The sequence below is a fragment of the Saccoglossus kowalevskii genome, chromosome 7 (assembly GCF_978046115.1).
Source record: "Saccoglossus kowalevskii chromosome 7, keSacKowa6.1, whole genome shotgun sequence".
NCBI lineage: Eukaryota > Metazoa > Hemichordata > Enteropneusta > Harrimaniidae > Saccoglossus > Saccoglossus kowalevskii.
Genome location: NC_140647.1, coordinates 14,870,434 through 14,890,424, shown reverse-complemented (window position 1 = coordinate 14,890,424; position 19,991 = coordinate 14,870,434). Strand labels below are relative to the sequence as shown.

Genomic DNA, 19,991 nt, shown 5'->3' with positions numbered 1-19,991 from the left:
CAACTGTGCATAGGGATAATGCCAAAACTACTATAATACTAACATAACTCAATATAATGGGGAAACCTTGCTTAGTTTAGTACTTTGCCTAAATTCTTCACTACACTCATATTATTCAGTTAAACAGCACATATATGTGTCCAAGTAACTAAAAACACAACCAGGATGCAGATAATTCTAGTAGCTCTAGTAGTCAAAGTCTCTTTGATCACCGCATTTCATTATCTCACCTTTCCGACTTATCTCTACTGATGAAGTTCATAAAATCATCAAGCAATCACTGCTCGAAGCTTCATACCTAGATCATATCCCAACAGCTCCACTTTAAAGGTTCTTGGCAAGACAGTATAGGACATACATAACAGGAACCCGATAGAAAATAAAAATGACGTTTGGTTTGTAGAATCTTCAAAATGAGAATCCATCAATTTCTACCAATACATAAATAAATATGTACACAAATGTAGTAGCGTTGCCAATTTTCTACACATATAACACTGTATTCTGTTCAGTATAGTCAAGGTACATTCATTTTTAGAAAGCAATATCTAACAGTAACAATATTGTCAAAGTCACAATTAGTGGTATATAACGTACTTGGCAAGTTACAGACTATATTTTCCTAATGTGAAAAAACATATTTTCGATTTGTGTTCTTCGTTCTATGTACATTCTTTTCTATCCCTCTATGCCACATTTTCTCTACCATGTGGCTAACATAGAACGAAATGCATCCTAAACAGTGACACATATCAAAGAAAATATCACCGTTTGAAGATCAGGTAGAGGTGAGTCATGTCAGTGGATGATGTAATGTGTTTATAAAAGAGTTGGTATGTTCAAAGTCACACCAAGATTAGTATCCTATTTATTGTTGCTGTTGCTAGTACTTGGATCCCTTCAGTCACCCTATGAGCCACATCACGTTGCATGCGCTGGCTGATTGGTTGGTATACAATTCTGTCCCGATCCTTTCAGGCATATACTGCGAAAATGCCCGAGCTGTGGGTTCTGGCGAACTCACTAGTTATCCACGATGGCGCCTCCATTGATCAAATGATAAAAGCAGGCTATTGGAAATTCAAAATACACATTTGTTTCCTGTTATCGAGAGATCTGTCCTGATATATCTGGGCAGAGTAAGAAATTCTACACACAAACACTGATTAGCTTCTGACTGAACCACTTCCACATCCCCAAAAAAGGATGCTTAATAACTGAGTTTATTACGCACAGAGTGTGAAACCTATCCAACGTGACGACAATCCAGGGAATACAGCAATGCCATACATTGGGGGAAAGTCCCTCATATCTGGTTGTACAGATGGCGAAACTCGCAAAAGTAACGGCGCAGCATAAATAACAGTAAGTAGTATTAACAAATGTAAACTCTTAGTAACTGTCAACATAGGATGTAAAGCTCAGAAATAACACCGAACACTGAACAATTGGGTGTCCCCTCAGTCGGTAAAGGGTGTTGTAGCTTCTACGTGTTCTAAATATAATTCATTCAGCAGTCTCTCACAGTATCTAATATTATATTTAATTGACACAAAAATATAGATGGTCATTTGTAGTTGCATCTCACAACACAGAAATATAGATCATTACATTTGACTTTACTATTTATACTATACGATGAGCTGCGCCCTCTGGTGGTGGATAGTGGGTTTGTAGTCGTATACAGAGGGACTACTTGTGTGTTGTTCAGATGTTGTGGGCGACATGAACAGAAACGCAAATTATGCAACTATTCAATGTAATGTAATGCCTTATTTCAGTCAGGGTAATTAAAATCCATTTACACAAATGCTTAATTTGTTAAGCACAATACATATTGACTTTATTACGGACCATTAAATAGTAATTCATTTTTTTGTTCTGTTCTCTAAGAACTCAAGGCTTTATAGTACATCAGTACAATTTAAAATGTTCTATTAAAACCCTCAAATATCAAGTAAAACAAAAATATTGGTACAAAACAAATATATGCTTGTGGGAGAAAATGAAATTAAAATTTTTGGCAGAAAAATCACCATCAAAGGCACTTGGACAAGTTTTAAAAACACTGAAAAAAAAAAAAGTATGAAAAATTACAAACTCAAATTTTATAATATTTAATTTACAATTAATTTACTCTTGAATTAAGATTTGATTTGATTCATCCAACCTACTTTTCTACAAAATATAATCTCTGACTATGTTGAAATGGTGAAATGTGGCAATACACAATGAGCAAAACCAATGAAATCATTGATGTGTTTAACGATAATAAAACACTATACAAAAGAAGTTATATACTGTAGAATACTTTATTTTCGCTTGGAATTTATTTTCGCTATTTTCGCTGAAGGGATGATTCCGTGAAAATAAAATCCAGCGAATATACTTTATTCCCTATATTTCACATTAAACTCATGAAAAATCAGTGAAAATAAATTTCAAGCAAAACGCCCAAAAAGCCTTTTCAGCGAAAATTAATTCCAGTGCAAATAAAGTATTCCACAGTATTAGAATTTCAATCTGTGATAATTTATAGAGCTTTATTGGAGTCAAGGAACTAGTATGTGAAATATATGATTCTCCAGGATTCTGCACGGCCGCAGAAATTCTGAAACAGAAGCAAATCTTGGAACACTATTCAAAATGTGCACAAAAGATATTAGAACAGACAATCAAAAGCTGAAATGAAATCCACCATTTGTATGTGCTAAAATATAGAAATTTGAACATTTAACTATATATAACTCACATTCCCAACAAATTGAGACGATCAAAGATGTCACATAATAGTTCCAGGGCCTCTATAAAGCTCTATGAATGTATGATCTCAGAGAATAACTTTAAAAGCTGAAACAATGTATCAATAAAGATCACAAATAACAAGTCTTGACAATACAGTTTCTGCATTTATAAGTTAAACAGTAAAAACAATAAAAATGAAATGAGTCAGCCATTTTGAAATAAGCACATGAAACAAATTACATGATGTATAATGCAGTTGTAAAGTCTGATACGATCATTCAATGTATGTCAGATACATTACTCTATAACAGAATTTTCATTTGGCCATTTTAAATCCGATCTGAAAAAAACATTATGGTTCTGTTACATATTTATATGTATACATGTTTATTGTATGTATCGAGATGTACAATATATAGCTATACCGGTATATAACGAAGATCTTGGCCTAGAATGGCAGAAATAAATTTTTAACATTAAAATGGCTGCCATTCGGCCATCTTGAATCAGATCGTCAAACAAATACCGATATATGTGCAACATAATGTATGATGTATCTATAAAGTCTGAACAAGGCATGTCAGAGATGGCTCCAAAATAGCATCTGTTTAAAAAAAATGGCTGCCAGTCGGCCATTTTGAATCCAATCTGAAAAGCAAAACAATCAATACAGAAAGACAGAAATGCTTGATTTTGATGAATTTTAAGCATAAAAAATGGCCACCATTCAGACATCTTGAGTCAGATGCTGAAACGAACGTATATGTATCCCAAGATGTACTATGTACATGTGAGGTTTGAATGTGAATGCACCGACACACATAGGCAAATCCATAAGTCCCTTTATTTCGGACTACAGAGACTAAAAAGTTACAAATTATGCAAAACATGTTTCCTACAAGTATAAAGGGCTTCCTTTAGCGATAAGAAGCTACTGTCATGACAGGTCACAGGAAAATCATTCAAAGCATAAATATTGTTTTGATATGAAGTTGTGCATCAATAAAACTTTTCAAGATTTCCCGTATTATATATGAAGAATGACTACACAACCAAACACCCATCAATGTCATTTTGACCAGATAAAAGCCCTGTCATCACTAGAAGGCACTAGGAAAAGTGCATTCTCCTGTTGTATCTATTTTGCGAGTATTTCAATGACGCAACAAATGAACATACTGAGACCAAGTACAAGAATTTAAAAGAAAAATGGGACAGAAAAATACAAATTTGCATTGAAAACAAAAAATACAACGAATAAAAAAAAACACTAGCATACAATTGTCAAAAAGCTTGCTTACTACCGGTAATTATTTTTTGGCTTGATGTGTGTATTCTGTGGTGGCACTGACTGATAAGACATGGATAAGAGGTCAATAGGCAAAGTAGATATCTAGCTGCACAAACAGTTTCAATTCCATTCATTTTCAATGACTGCAGTTCGAAGAGGCAAATAAAGCTGGTGGCTATCATCCAATATTTACAGTTTATTTACTTATTTATTTATATACTGTGACATATTTTTTTAGCTGGAATTAAAGGGAACCTCAATCCAAACAACATAATGGCCCCTAAAGAAAAAGCTTCACAAATGTAGGAGGATGAAATTTACAGTTTTGTTGTATCACTTTTCATTCTCTAGATATTCCACTTTTCATCAGTATTACGTAGTCAGCCATCTTGATTTTCAAGCAAAGGATTATGGGTAAAGTATGACATCACAGAATCTGTTGTCAGAAATTGAGAAAATGATTTCATCTATAACTTTAAAAGTTGAACTTCAAATTGACTGAAAGTTTAGAAATTGGTAGCATACACGTACTGGTGCCATCCATGCTTATAAAATAGTTGTCATGGAAACAGAACTGAAAATATTTATTTTTATGTTTTTCTACCAAATGCTAAAATTTCCTTATATTGTATACAATTTACCAACGTCAGTAGGTTATATAGGTGATATATCACATGTTGAGCACAAAAAGGGGACAAAAAAGTGACATTCTATATTTCACAACTAAAATATTGATTTTTATTTTTTTAACGTTTTAAACAATATCTTCACTTTATGTGTATTTGTAAAATTCCAATTTCCATTACTATAATTATATACATGAGTAATATGCACAACGAAAATTTGAACTAATTCGCATCAGTATTTCTCATGTTATAGATGAAATAATTTTCTCAATTTCTGACAACAGATTCTATGATGCCATACTTTACCCATAATCCTTTGCTTGAGAATCAACATGGCTGACTACATAATACCGATGAAAAGTTGAATATCTAGAGAATGAAAACTGGTATAAAAAAAGTGTAAATTGCATTCTCCTACATTTGTGGAGCTTTTTCTTTAGGGGTCATTATGTTGTTCGGATTGAGGTTCCCTTTAATTTTCACTGAAAATAGTATGACGTCTATTTCTATGTAAAATATAGAAGAAAAAAAGGGTATTTCCACTGATTCATCCTTTCACCCAAAACAGTGAAATGTAGTGAAAATAAATTTCAAATGAAGATAAAGTACTTTATAGAATATTTATAACAATTTGAACCCTGAAACATGTCTAATAATCTTGTCTTTTAAGCATGATAATTGAAATGTAGTGTAGTGAATATTTCTTGATGTTATTCCAAGTGTTTCCAGTGTTTTTGTTGATGACAGCTGAGGTAACCACCCCTACTGTGTGATACGCAATGCCTGTGTTGTAGCACCCACCCATACTGTGTCATATGAAATGATCCTGTTGTACCGACCACCTCAGTTGAGGCCACCATCCCTACTGTGTCATATAAAATGCCCCCATGGTAGTGACCACCTCAGTTGAGGCCACCATCCCTACTGTGTCATATGATATGCCCCAATGGTAGTGACCATCTCAGTTGAGGCCACCATCCCTAGTGTTCATATGATATGCCCCAATGGTAGTGACCATCTCAGTTGAGGCCACCATCCCTACTGTGTCATATGATATGCCCCAATGGTAGTGACCACCACAGTTGAGGCCACCACCCCTACTGTGTCATATAAAATGCCCCCATGGTAGTGACCACCACAGTTGAGGCCACCATCCCTACTGTGTCATATAAAATGCCCCCATGGTAGTGACCACCTCAGTTGAGGCCACCACCCCTACTGTGTCATATGAAATGCCCCAATGGTAGTGACCACCACAGTTGAGGCCACCATCCCTACTGTGTCATATGAAATGCCCCAATGGTAGTGACCACCACAGTTGAGGCCACCATCCCTACTGTGTCATGAAATGCCCCAATGGTAGTGACCACCTCAGTTGAGGCGACCACCCCTACTGTGTCATATGAAATGCCCCAATGGTAGTGAACACCACAGTTGAGGCCACCATCCCTACTGTGTCATATGAAATGCCCCAATGGTAGTGACCACCACAGTTGAGGCCACCATCCCTACTGTGTCATATGAAATGCCCCAATGGTAGTGACCACCTCAGTTGAGGCGACCACCCCTACTGTGTTATATGAAATGCCCCAATGGTAGTGACCACCTCAGTTGAGGCGACCACCCCTACTGTGTCATATGAAATGCCCCAATGGTAGTGACCACCTCAGTTGAGGCGACCACCCCTACTGTGTTATATAAAATGCCCCAATGGTAGTGACCACCTCAGTTGAGGCGACCACCCCTACTGTGTTATATAAAATGCCCCCCATGGTAGTGACCACCTCAGTTGAGGCGACCACCCCTACTGTGTTATATAAAATGCCCCCAATGGTAGTGACCACCTCAGTTGAGGCGACCACCCCTACTGTGTTATATAAAATGCCCCCCATGGTAGTGACCACTTCAGTTGAGGCGACCACCCCTAGTCCATCCTGTGGATTTATCTTGATATTGCCCTCTTGCAGCACTCTGATTAGGATTTCTTATTTGGTTGTTGTGGCTTGCTTGTGTGTGTCTTTGTTGAGGGCAGTGTTCATGCACACTGTTTTGAACTTGACGTTGATCTTTATTGCATTGATCGGCATAAAAAGAGAAGGAAGAATTGTTAGCTTCACTGTGTCTACTATTTGTTGTCCAATCAGAGTTCTCAGCATGTCTATTCACGATCACAGTAGCTGGTCCACGACCCCTGTGAGGTCGACGCCACCCTCTGTTTCGCATTGTGTGTTGCTGCATGTTGTAGTCAGAATGCCTCCTGTCATTGGAATCCGTACTGGTGCCAGAACTGATCGCTCGCACAAAATCTTTCCCTTCCTTGTTTCTGTGTTCCTGCAAATGATGATCACTTTGACTACGCTGAAAATAGTTCCCCCTGCCACGTCCCCTGCCCCGAGAGCCAAAACCGGCACCACCGCCCCTTCCTCTGGGTCCCCGTCCTCTAAATGGTCCCCAACGTCTTTCTGGTGTCTGAGTACCAGAGTCAGTTCTAGTGTCCATATTTCTGAATTTCTCTCGGCCCCTATTCGTACTTGTAGTTTGGTTTCCATATTGTTTCTGGTGATACAACTCCCCCGGTGTTCTGTTACCAGATGTCAGTTTCTTTTGGCCTTGCTTTAGTGCATTAGCATAGCTAGAGGTACAGGAATCAGCTCCACCATTGTTACTTGTAAATGTCAGTGTTGAAGCATCATTGTTCGTGACTTTGGCAGTAATGCTTTCATTGTCTTCTTCATCATCAGATCCAACAGCAAAATTAATCTTGGAAGACGAGTCATATGATTTCCTCCTGTCAGAGGCGTACCCTGAATTCTTTTCACACCCTGCAATTGGTGCTGGGGAATTCCTTGATGATTTGGAGACTACGCTGGCCCAAACACCAGAGTCACCACCTTACAAGGAAAGATGAAAAAAAAAACAAGGTTGACAAATATCTTGATATCACAAAAGTATCATTTGAAACAATTTTTAATAATTACATAAGTAATCAACCCATGTTCTGGCTCTATGAAAATCTATGACCTTGCTGTTACGTGACTGTGGGCCATGAACGATATACAATCATTCACCAGTGAAGGAGAATTAGAGCCTGGCAGTTATTTTCAGCCAAATTAAACAGGTATCAGTAATCTGTCAGTCAAAACTTTGTAAAGAGGAAAACAAAACTTTAAAAAAAATTACATATGGGTTGGGGACGGGGGATCCTCCAGTCCAAAATCAAGCAAAACAAACAAACTTTGACCTACTTCCACTTCGCTCACGGAAGTCCATCGATGAGAGTGCGTGTACGAGAGATCGTTCACTCCAGACACCTTGCAGTAAGGGCGTACTGATTGAATGCGATAAACCTTTAGCACTTCTACCATACTGAATCCCGGGTGAAGTCAACATGGACTCTGTAGGAGTGTTACGTCCAGAGCTACCACTACCACTACTAGTAGATCTGCACACCAGCTTAAGTGTTTTCTCACTCACCCCACCACCTTCTTTGAATTGAATCTGGTGCAGATGTTTGGTACTTCGCTGCTTAACATGAGACTAGGAAGAATTTACAGGATAAAAAGCATATTATTAACAGGGATTTTTTTAAACAAGGAAACAGGGGCACAGTGCCCTCATGTCATGGCCATGCGTCCCCTTCCTGGGGAGCAGATCCTCTGGCAACCATAAAATTCTGATTGACCAGGGATCACATGTGGCCACAGTCTTCAACTGTGACTTGCCTGATAGTAATTTTGGAAGCCATAGAATTATCAAAAACTCCACACCCTGGTAGGGAGAACCCCCCCCCCCCCGGTGGTGCCGCTAAATTGCAGTGTAACACAAATCCTAAAATGATCACTAAAGGACAAGACATATGTATATTTCTAGATATATTAATACAAATGAGTGTTCCTGTAAATAAACTGGTTAATAATAGTCTCATGCTGTCCTTGCTTAATCACAAAGTACGTTTTTCGAAATTTTTCGTTTTTTAAGAAGCTCTTTAATCTTTTTGTTCATGCAACTTAACATTTCAAACCAACCACTGTGTTCTGTGATGTCATGTGATCATGTGTCATGCAAGGTCATGTGATCTTCATCACTGTACATAGATGTTAAAGTATCATACAACTATCCTAATCTTATAAATCCTTATTTTAATATAATATATTCACTAGGTATCACAAAATAAATGACACTCTTGCTAACATATTACCTCAAAACTGACAACACACTCTATCTTCATAGATTCTGTGGGTCCTTTGTGCCAACTTTCCTCCACGAAAGGTGGATATGTCATTCGCATCATGTCATATGGCGGTGATTTGGATATGAACGTCACATCCTTGATGCAAGTTAAAGCTGATGGGTCTCCATCTATTTCTAAATACATTTTCCACTTGTGTTCCTTTGGGGGGTAGAAATCAATGAGATGTAAGTGGCCAAACTAAAGTATCTCCAAACTATACTGAGCAATATTCAACATAAACTAAGTACTGTGAAATGTTCAACATAAACTATACTGAGCAATATTCAACATAAACTAAGTACTGTGAAATGTTCAACATAAACTATACCGAGTAATGTTCAACATAAACTAAGTACTGTGAAATGTTCAACATAAACTATACTGAGTAATGTTCAACACAAACTAAGTACTGTGAAATGTTCAACATAAACTAAGGACTGTGAAATGTTCAACATAAACTATACTGAGCAATATTCAACATAAACTAAGTACTGTGAAATGTTCAACATAAACTATACTGAGTAATGTTCAACATAAACTAAGTACTGTGAAATGTTCAACATAAACTATACTGAGTAATGTTCAACACAAACTAAGTACTGTGAAATGTTCAACATAAACTATACTGAGCAATATTCAACATAAACTAAGTACTGTGAAATGTTCAACATAAACTATACTGAGCAATATTCAACATAAACTAAGTACTGTGAAATGTTCAACATAAACTATACTGAGTAATGTTCAACATAAACTAAGTACTGTGAAATGTTCAACATCAACTATACTGAGTAATGTTCAACATAAACTAAGTACTGTGAAATGTTCAACATAAACTATACTGAGCAATATTCAACATAAACTAAGTACTGTGAAATGTTCAACATAAACTATACTGAGTAATGTTCAACATAAACTAAGTACTGTGAAATGTTCAACACAAACTATGTACTGTGCAATGTTCAACACAAACTATGCACTGACTCAAGTTTACCATCAACAAATTACAATGTTTAACATAATATACAACTCACCTGTGGAGTGGCCCCCATCCTACAGTGATTGCCAAATATCAATGTCAAACTAACTATCTTCTGCACTGGGGATGATGGCGGTTGTTTTGTCTGTCCAACTGCCTGTAAACAAGAAACAATAAAAGTGAGGATCCCAGAGAATAACAGTTAGTTGCATGATGTTAACCCCCCCCCCCCCATGAACTCTGTCAAATCACCAAACAGGAGAATTTTACAGTGTTGGGAAATGTAATGTTTTTATGTACTAAAGTAATTTGAGGATTTGACTCAATTGGATGGAACCATTATAAATATGGGTGGGTCAGAAGGTATAATGAAGGGTATTAAGGAAGCATGATTAACTTACCACTGAAAGCGGCGGAAAATGCAGTAATCTAAGATAGCACATTTTTAAACGATCTATTTCAGTAATTAAATCTACCCTGTGTCCAACAGATACAATGCCCATAGCCTTCAAATCATCTTCAGTCAAAAGTAGCAATCTATGCCCATTGATATTATTCATTCTGAATATACTAGCATACTTTGTTAGATCACTTAGATAAGAGCCTGTTAAAATAATAAAATAAAATAAAATATTATAAATGACACTGAAAGCTGTATAATAAATATGAGATTATGCCCTATGCCAACACAAATAGTTGTTTACTAGAATTAATCTTTTAGTTACCCACATAGAAGATGACATAAAATACACCGATCAATATTTTGTAATTTGCAGTGGAAGACAGTGGCATTAGGTGTCTGACTAGCAGAAGTAAATAGGAATTTATTCAATATTTTGGCTACATCAGAACTACCGATAATGATGAGGACAAATTGCAGAAGACACATTTCAATTAACCAATCTAATTTACAATCAGTAGCGGACCATGACTGCATTCATTGGGCATCACTACTATGCAGTTATCATAGCCCTTTTGGAGAAAACCCTTAAATTATAAGTTACACTCAAGATTACAGTGAATGGTAAAAACTCAAATCAGGCAGTGTGGAGATAAAGTGAAGAAGAGGAGAAGTCTCTGACAGAGGTGAGAGAAGTGTAGATGACAATTGCGCTGTAAAATAGTCCTCACCGTCAACTCCCAGTTGTAACATCCAATCATACACCTGCGCTTCACTCCAGGAGTTGAGGTCATGATCAACCTGGTGACTGTTGAAGTGATGCTGCTCTAGAATCTTCTCTCGTTCCAACAAAAGTTTTTCTCTTTCCTCCAGCTCTTTCTGTTTGTCACTCAGATGCCTTTCCATGTGCTTGAGTCTTTCAAAAGTCTCGTGAATCTCAGCCCTATCAAAATGAATTTGTAAACGCAATTGTTTTGGTCATTATTTGTTATATAGGTTTTTGAATACAAATGCGTTTATCAGGGGAATACCACAAAATAAGCATACAGGCAGTATAGGATTAATTGTATGTACACGTTTTGCTAAGTGTCGGCACATGCAATCACCGTCCTGACACCATGTAGACCTTGAAGTACTGTACTTGTGCGATAATCTCATCTCAATAAATATGCCAGACATCATTGATGAGATGCATCCACTTATTAACACAACATGACATCATTAATGTAATCAGACGACTACTAACCTCCATTCCTCCTTATTATCAAGAAATGAACCAGTTTCTTCAGATAACTCACCTGTGTTACAAATCAAAATGATACAATAAATTTATGCAAACAAAGTAGCATCATTACGAGAAGTTTTACTGCACTTATGTCAAGACGTTGGGCATAACCAATCTGTGAATGCGTTATTGATGGCCAAACACTAAGCTCTAACTTTACTTGACTCTTGAAAAGCACTTAACTCACAACTGCTTTATTGAAAAAAATGGCTTAGACTCTTGGACAATTTTTATTATCTATATGGCCACCAATCGGTTCTATAATGACTTTCAACCTTTGCACGTGCTGTCCATGGTTGCATGTTATATTGGACTTTGCCACAGAGTAAATGATATCTATGTAATTATGATAATGGTAATCATTTATTACCGGGTAACAAATTTTTATGATGAAAATGACTGCCAGTTGATTATACATAGTTTGGATCACAGTCTATTTAGATAAACATGTCAAAACAAGTTTTTTTTTATTAACAATTCAGTTTGCCAATATGTATCACTACGGGTAAACTTTTCTATTTAATTATTATAAAAGCAGATGACCAGGAAATATCATCTTCATTCTCTCACTCACCATCTTCTCTCATTTCTTCAATTTTGGCTAATATTTCTGGAAATACCATTCTTTTCTTAGGATTCACATCCCAGCAATTACTCATCAATTCAGCAAAGTGGTTTGGACAACTACTAGGTATAGTCAGCCTCTAAATTAGAAGTAAATACAACACTTTTCATATGACACACATAAAAAATAACAACAAATGTATGTTGAACAATAAACTGAATCAAAGCAAGCTTAGCTTCAGTGTGCTGAAGGTATTGGAGGCATGAAGTACAAATAAGGAATACTACCAGTAATACAGTATTTACTACATATTTACAGTAAGCACATATGCTTTAATTAGAGCAAATATACCATTTAAAAATATAACTGCAAATAATGATCAGAGTGGTTCCAAGTAGCTATGTTTTAACTATTTAATGAAATAATGACCATATATGATGACTTGATATTTTGGTCATATATCTTGTCAGACAACAAAAGTATAGCACCAATTGCATGTCCCTATCTGCAACAGTACTTAAGATATTACAGTTATGCATATTATTAAGGTCACATATCACATTGATCTCACCAAAAACTAAACAGATTGGCGCATTATCCCAGAGTATCTATGTACCTACTGTTTCATTAAAATCTGTTGAATGGTACTTGAGAAACAAGTGAAAATGATTACAACTTGGTAAGGTGAGGAATATGCACTGAACTTCAGCCCAAAACAAAATCAAGTCTGTGCATTATCCCAGGGCATCCATTTACCAAGTTTCATTTAAATCTGTTGAGTAGTACATGAGAAAAATGATTTTGGCTAATTGTTATGCAAATTAGGTATTTATTATATGTAATTAAACCCAAAACATTTGATTACATAAGATCGTTGCAATGTCTTAGAGTATTTATGTACCAATATCAGTGGAAATGAGATATCAGTGGAAAATTACCTAATTATTACGCATGGTTTTAAACCAAAACCTAATCAAATCTGCACATTAGCTCGGAGCATCTATGCATAAAGTGTCATGAAAAACCAATATATAGTTCTTGAGACAACAGTGGAACAGATGAACACACACACATATACTAACTGCAAAGGCTTCCATTGAGTCAAAAATAAATGGTTGGAATTACACTCAGTTTGTAAGTCTTGGAACACATAATATGCACTGAGACAAAAAAAAAAAACGAACACACAATCGATGTGTGTAAATAAGCACTACAAATACAAATCAATATTGTAGATGTGTGCTGTGACCGGGTATCATCTCTTTTATTTACATCACGGTATTGTGAGAAGAAAACACACCACATACACTCTTTCCATAAGAGGGTGCCCTTGCAAACAATGATGTCAACATCATTGTGGAAAAACAAAAAACGAGGCCAGTGCAAAAAAAAACATGCGATCATGGGTTGATCGTATTATAGTTTTGTTAGGAAATAAAGTTTTGTCCCGGTGGCAACGCACAAGAACATAGTAAACGATAGACATTGAATAATTTCTGACTAACTGGCCTTGTTTTTTTTTGACTCAATGACGTTGACTTCATAATTCACAAAGGCGCCCTCCATCATGAAATGAATTTATCAAAGCAAATAAATGGAATCAAGGACTACAGTAATGGGCTGTGTTATTTACCTCATTCTTATCAACTACAAGCCATGCAACTTGTATTCCTTCCAATCCACGGAATGGAATCTCTCGTGTCAGTAATTCCCATAAAACCTAGAAAACAACAAGTGGTTAAATATTAATAATTGTTCTACTAATAGTGCATCTCTAATAGATATGCGTATTAAATTTATTATATACTGCAGCATTAAAATAAGATTTATTTTGTCCATAGACATTTACATAGACCAATACATTACTACCGGGTAACAGAGAAAATATGGCACAGTGCTGAGCAATACATGCAAAGCAAGCATTAAATGGTGACGCTTTCAGCACTACATACATTTTATTCCATACACTATAAGCAGCATACCACTCTATGGCTCTACGTGTTAAAAATTAATCAAGAAAAAAAGATAAATTACATGAATGTATTTATCCCAACAGTGAAGACAATATAATAACTAGTACATGGACTTCATAGATTTGATTGGCTGTCAAAGCCAGTATACATGTACAGATGTGTTCTGATTGGTTAGAGGATTAATTATTCATGGTAGGCAGCCAATAGTAGGCCTGTATAATATTGGAATTCATTTGACATTAACAATATATTTACAAAACTTCAAAAAACAATTTAAATAGTTTTATTAGCATAATCAAATTAGACACAGCTAATGAATTACTGGCCTCTTTGTAGATTTTTCTCATAACCATATTTTCATTTTTAATTTCACAGAGATATTGGAGTGAAGTTAAATCTACTCACCACTCCGTAAGAGAAAGTATCAGCTGTTTCAGATACTGGTAGACTTTGAATGACCTCTGGTGCCATCCATGGAAACGTTCCAGCTAGTGACATCTTGGTTGTGCTACCCATAAAACGAGAGGCACCAAAATCACATAACTAGAAAGAGAAAGTAAATGATGAAGATACATTTTACTAAATAAGCACATATCTGTGCTAACAACACCAACACCATGTGTGTAACATACAGAAGTCACAGTTGTGACATTTTCTATAGCTTAAATTTATGGCAGGAATTTTAAATGATGAGGAATGTAGCAACATCTTAGCTAACTCAACCACCAAACTTAACCACATTCTGACCCCCGTGAAAATGGCTGAGTCCAGGAGCATGAAAATGAAAGTACAAAAGTAAAAACAAACATTGCTGATAATGTTCCTAGAAATATTGCCATGGTTTATTTTGGCAGTCGCTGTAAACTGTCATGTCATTTAAAATACTGGATAAATTCAAACAATCCACCTACCTTTATGACATAATCAGCATTAATCACACAATTCTTAGACTTTAAATCTCTGTGAATTACTTTAAACGGAGCTTCATTATGTAAATAATTCATACCTGCATGCATGAATAATAATAAAATAACAATAGATTGTTATTATTATCAAATTGGTTTAGAGTAGAGTTGATTGAGAATACCGTACTTATCCGGGTAAGAGCCCATGCCTGGACAAACGTCCACCCCCAACTTTTGACACAATAAAGAAGTTGAGGTCATATCCGGGCACACGCCCAGGGGGTCTTTTTCTACACAAAAAATAACAAAAAACTATTTTCTATTCGTTGACTGTGGTTGTATTAACAGTTGACTTTCTTGAAGTCTGTCGAGATTTGTGCTTCCTTAGAAACGATTCAAGCAAATTCGGCTTTAGCGTCGTCGACAATGAAACCAATGTTGCAATATTGTAGCAACCCGTACCTGGGAGAGTGGTTGAAATCACGTTATTTTGGCTTTATGAAATATTTTGTAGCAGCTTGCGAATCCATAACTGGGGCCAGCAATTTTGCAATGTCACGCCAAAGACTTGCGATCTTTCATCACCGCTATTGCATTTCTGTCATGAAAACTATTCTTCTGTTGTTAGATAAAAAAAACTTCCTATTTCTAGTCCATTGCGATATCCATATAGTGAGACATTCCAACCGCTGGAACTTGACCTTTATGATGAAATACTAGTAGTGATGTCATTCTTAGCCAATCAGTAAAGCAGATGCATAAAGGTCAAAGATGATTGCATGACTGTAAACAAAAGCATCGTGTGCCATCGCAGCAGAGCGACCCCATTTTTCTTGTCTCTTTATTGTGATTAGACATGAATGAAAAGTGCCAAGCTGACAGACTGCGAAATCCGTAGATTAAAAGTGCTAAGTCCAAATTGTGTGGGACGATATCGACGAACTTCAGGAAGAAGTTGTAGGGATTTTGTTCGACGGCTACAGTGACACCGACTTGGACTTTGAGGGTTTTGAGTTTGAAGAAGATGGCAATGAACGTACAAACAGCTATGAATTTTTATAATTTTTACAGTGTAATTTGTAAATTATTATTGATCTTGTATGATTCGTAATTTGTCGAGACCGGAAATCATTTTACGCAGTTTAACCCCTGACATTTTAATTCATTTTGAGTTCACACGTATTGGTTGTGTTTGTCGGCGGGAAAATCCTAATTCAAATGATTCCTCACTGTCAATTTTTATTATTTCTGGTTTATTTGTCACATTATAATTATGCAATACATTAATTTTGTTTTACTTCTAGTGTTGCATATTGTTCATTTATTTCCGTTGCACGTTTTCATTTGCCATTCTATTCCCTGTCGCAGTTCGATCTGCGTGTTGTCAATTTTCGTGGTTTTTTTTGCCGGGGTAAATGCCCACCCCTATTTTTTGGCAATTTTCCATGTTCAGGACAATGGGCTTATACCCGGATAAATACGGTAAAACTGTTTATTAAACGATCTAAAATGATTTATTTAACAATGATCAAATATTTACAGTAACAACATTGGTGTACAATATAATGTAAAGACAGTCACATTTGAAATCAAACTTACCTAAAGCAATATCCCTGGACCATGCAAGGATATGCTTGAAATCTAGATTGTTTTTGGAATCAGCTAAGTAGGCATATAAGGACCCCCTAGGGGCATACTCTGAAATAAAGATGGTATATAGTTTAAAATAACACATAGAATGTGATAACAAACTGTAAGTCACATGACAAGTTTGACAGTCTGTATGAACAAGATTTCAGGACTTTATGGCATAAAAATAAAATTTCATGAAAGTCACTGACACCCGTGACAGAAATTGTCAATGCTCAAACATTTTTCACTGACTCACATGTTAGAAATCTCCACCCAATACAAATATCACTCTTGAGCATTTCAAGAATCACTCAGAAATTGAAATCTGACAAATTTTGTTTTGGACCAATATTGAATCCATAAAAAAAACTGACATATGTATGTGACATATTAGGACCATCTTTGAACTACACCTAACAAAGCGTGGCCAAGAACTGGCTGGTAGAGAATGGCCAGACAGATGGAACCCAATTCATAAGTAAGATTTTACAATCAGACTGGTTTTCTATAAAGATAAGAGCAATACCTACCTGTAACTAGACAATAGTTAGGTTCCTGAGTTACTGCACCAAAAAATTTTATAATATTGCGGTGACTTAGTTGACTTAGAACTTGAGCCTGAGAATAATAAGAGTAATGAGTTCAGCTTTGAGCTTGGAATTTGTTTTCTTTTTATAGAACAATGATGTTCAAGATATACATGTTTATCAATGTACAGTTATTCTGATGCATCAATTGTGCGCCAAGGAATTCGCACCGAAAGCGACAGAATTTGTCAATCCATAAAAAAGTAAAACATATCAGGACTCGTTCCAAAATGTATCAGCACTCATTTGAATATTTCAATTTTCTCTTATATGGCATGAAGTACATCACCAACATTGATGCGTTTAAGGTTATTGACCTTACATTCAAACACTTCCCATTGGTTTACATTGGATACAGAATCGCTACAGCACGCAAAGGAAATAGAATCCTGTCACTGAATGTAGCGAAAAACCATTTTCATTGCGAATTCAGGCTATAATCTCTGAATAAATTAATATTACAAGTAGGAAAATTTTTTATAATAATATGTTATTTCGAGAATACTACAAAGTATGCAGTCAGGCAGAACAGGGCCGCACCAATCTCTGCCGTATTGCCTTAGAGTATACTTTGTTTTGCTGTATTCTCATGATAACCTTATAATAAAATATACATATACAATATAAATTAATATAAAAACATTTCATGAACATTGTTTCATTTCAAAGTTATAATGTTTACAAACCTCTTTTTCTAAGACAAGTAATTTCTTGATTGCCACTTCCTTGTCGTGTGATTTCCATCTTGCTCGGTAGACACTTCCAAATGTACCACCCCCGCATCGTTCAAAAAATTCCAAGTCATCAAAGGCAATCTCATAGAATGAGGATCCCATCTTGTGGGCATCCTGATTCACAAAGCCTGCAAGAAATATTGATTTGTGAATGCAAACACATTTTTATATTTCCTAACCACCATATAATAATAATAATAATAATAATAATAATAATAATAATAATAATAATAATAATAATAATAATAATAATTTCATTTATTACACCATAATGAAAGTTATGTTATATAATAAATTTTAAAAACAATAACAAAAATAAAAGTCAAAGAGAATTAAGATAAATGTAATTTAAAATGGCAAATTAGCCTGAGATAGTGTGGTGATATACAATTATGTATGATAAGTACATGTCTATGTGTCATGTTTCTTGAAACAAAGTTTTAAGTATTTAGTCACATGCTTGATTAATTTATGTTCTTTTGTAATAATAATAGTTTTGAATTTGTTTATATTGTTTTCTGATTGAAAAGTCAGGAGAACATTTGTGAATTCTGTATAAAGTATTTCTCTTTCAGTATTATAAAAATCACACCCTGTTACAAAATGTATTTCATCTTCAATTTCTGATGAAGTGCATCTGTTCTATTAATGTCACTAATCCATGAAATCCATATATAAAAATTGTTTTATTTAGGGTATTATCATGAACTACAAATGCTTGCATATGATTAATTACAACTAAGGTTCAGAATAAAATATAAATCTACATTACAGCGAATTTCATCGTAAATTTGCAGTGAGAACTATAAAATGGGTTGGTCCTTCATATACCCTTCCCCTCCACTAAATTAAAAAATTCACAAAAATACATCTCTTGTGAAATTAGATCAGTGCATATTCCTTGCATACTGACAGTAATATAATTTAGTGTTCCATCAGGACAATATCACAGGCAGGTTATATATATATATATACTATTCAACTGTAACAATATACTGTACTGCTAGTAGTCGCAGGGGGAAACCCCTAGAATTGCATATAGGCCTCATTAGCATACTCTCCAAGTACATATACACATTACTTTTGTTACAATAACCTTGAAAAAAATAAAGACATGTCTATTAATCGGGGAAAAAATCATACGATCGATTATTGTGCATGTCCAGTGCCACAAGTTATCTGGCATATTACAGTCCCTCAAGGTGTTGAAGGACTGTGGGCATAGTAAGTATCAAAACGTCAGGGTCACGATTTCATTCAAAAAATGACGCGAGGGCATGACTATGATGGTGGTGGTCATGGTGTTGCTGTTGAAGGGTTGTGAAAATGAATATAGTTATTTATGATGCCGTAACATCAAATAAATGCATTCACAATGTTTGTAAACAACGACGAAATAGTGACATTTTTTCTGCTTCAAGAGAGATGTTATCGTCATCCAGTGATCGGTCGCCAGACATGTAGACAGTCACCTCGATGTGATGCAACACAATTCCCAAATATGAATGTGATAATTCATGCCAGTTCACGATGTCTGAGAAGTGTAAAATAATAAACAAACACTTACCCGCCGTTTTGTTGACGGCTTGTGATGTCAAATAGACAGACACAACAAAACACTCAACAACCAATAACAACACGATTGTGCATCTGTGTCTGTGAGTCTTTCTAAGGTCATGCCGCAAACAGTGCTATTTTAAAAGAACTGGTATTTACACGCTGTGTAATGTATATACTAATATTCAAACAAATAATCAAAAGAAAATTATTCATTTTTTTTGCATTCCTTTATTTAAATATTTCAAACAATAAATTATTGTTACCCTTTAGTTGAAAAAGTGTATTTACGACGAATAAAGTACCCTTTTCCGATACCACCTGACGACACCATATTCATCCGCCCCTACAAAACGTAATTTGGTAAACATGTAAACACATTTTCGTTCTATTTTGCTGATATGCAGTGCAACAAATTATGTATCCCATCATTTTTCACTGTTCTTTTATTTTTTACGTAAGCTGCTAAGAAAGTCTATGC

The 19,991-nt window shown here is 35.5% G+C and overlaps 1 protein-coding gene across 1 annotated transcript; it reads right to left on the bottom strand.

The window, feature by feature from the left end:
• Window positions 1–5,115: 5,115 nt before the first annotated feature.
• Window positions 5,116–19,630, bottom strand: LOC102807109 (mitogen-activated protein kinase kinase kinase 20-like). The gene is made up of 16 exons (XM_085501148.1): window positions 19,521–19,630; window positions 17,906–18,081; window positions 17,163–17,250; window positions 16,600–16,698; window positions 15,007–15,101; window positions 14,501–14,638; window positions 13,756–13,842; window positions 12,132–12,261; window positions 11,519–11,570; window positions 11,004–11,215; window positions 10,274–10,476; window positions 9,928–10,029; window positions 8,861–9,052; window positions 7,908–8,199; window positions 6,567–7,553; window positions 5,116–6,327 (listed from the first exon to the last, which is right to left on the bottom strand). Exons 2-15 carry the CDS (start codon window positions 18,053–18,055, stop codon window positions 6,568–6,570), a joined length of 2,826 nt encoding a protein of 941 aa, XP_085357274.1. The 5' UTR covers window positions 18,056–18,081; window positions 19,521–19,630; the 3' UTR covers window positions 5,116–6,327; window position 6,567.
• Between the last annotated feature and the right edge of the window lie 361 nt (window positions 19,631–19,991).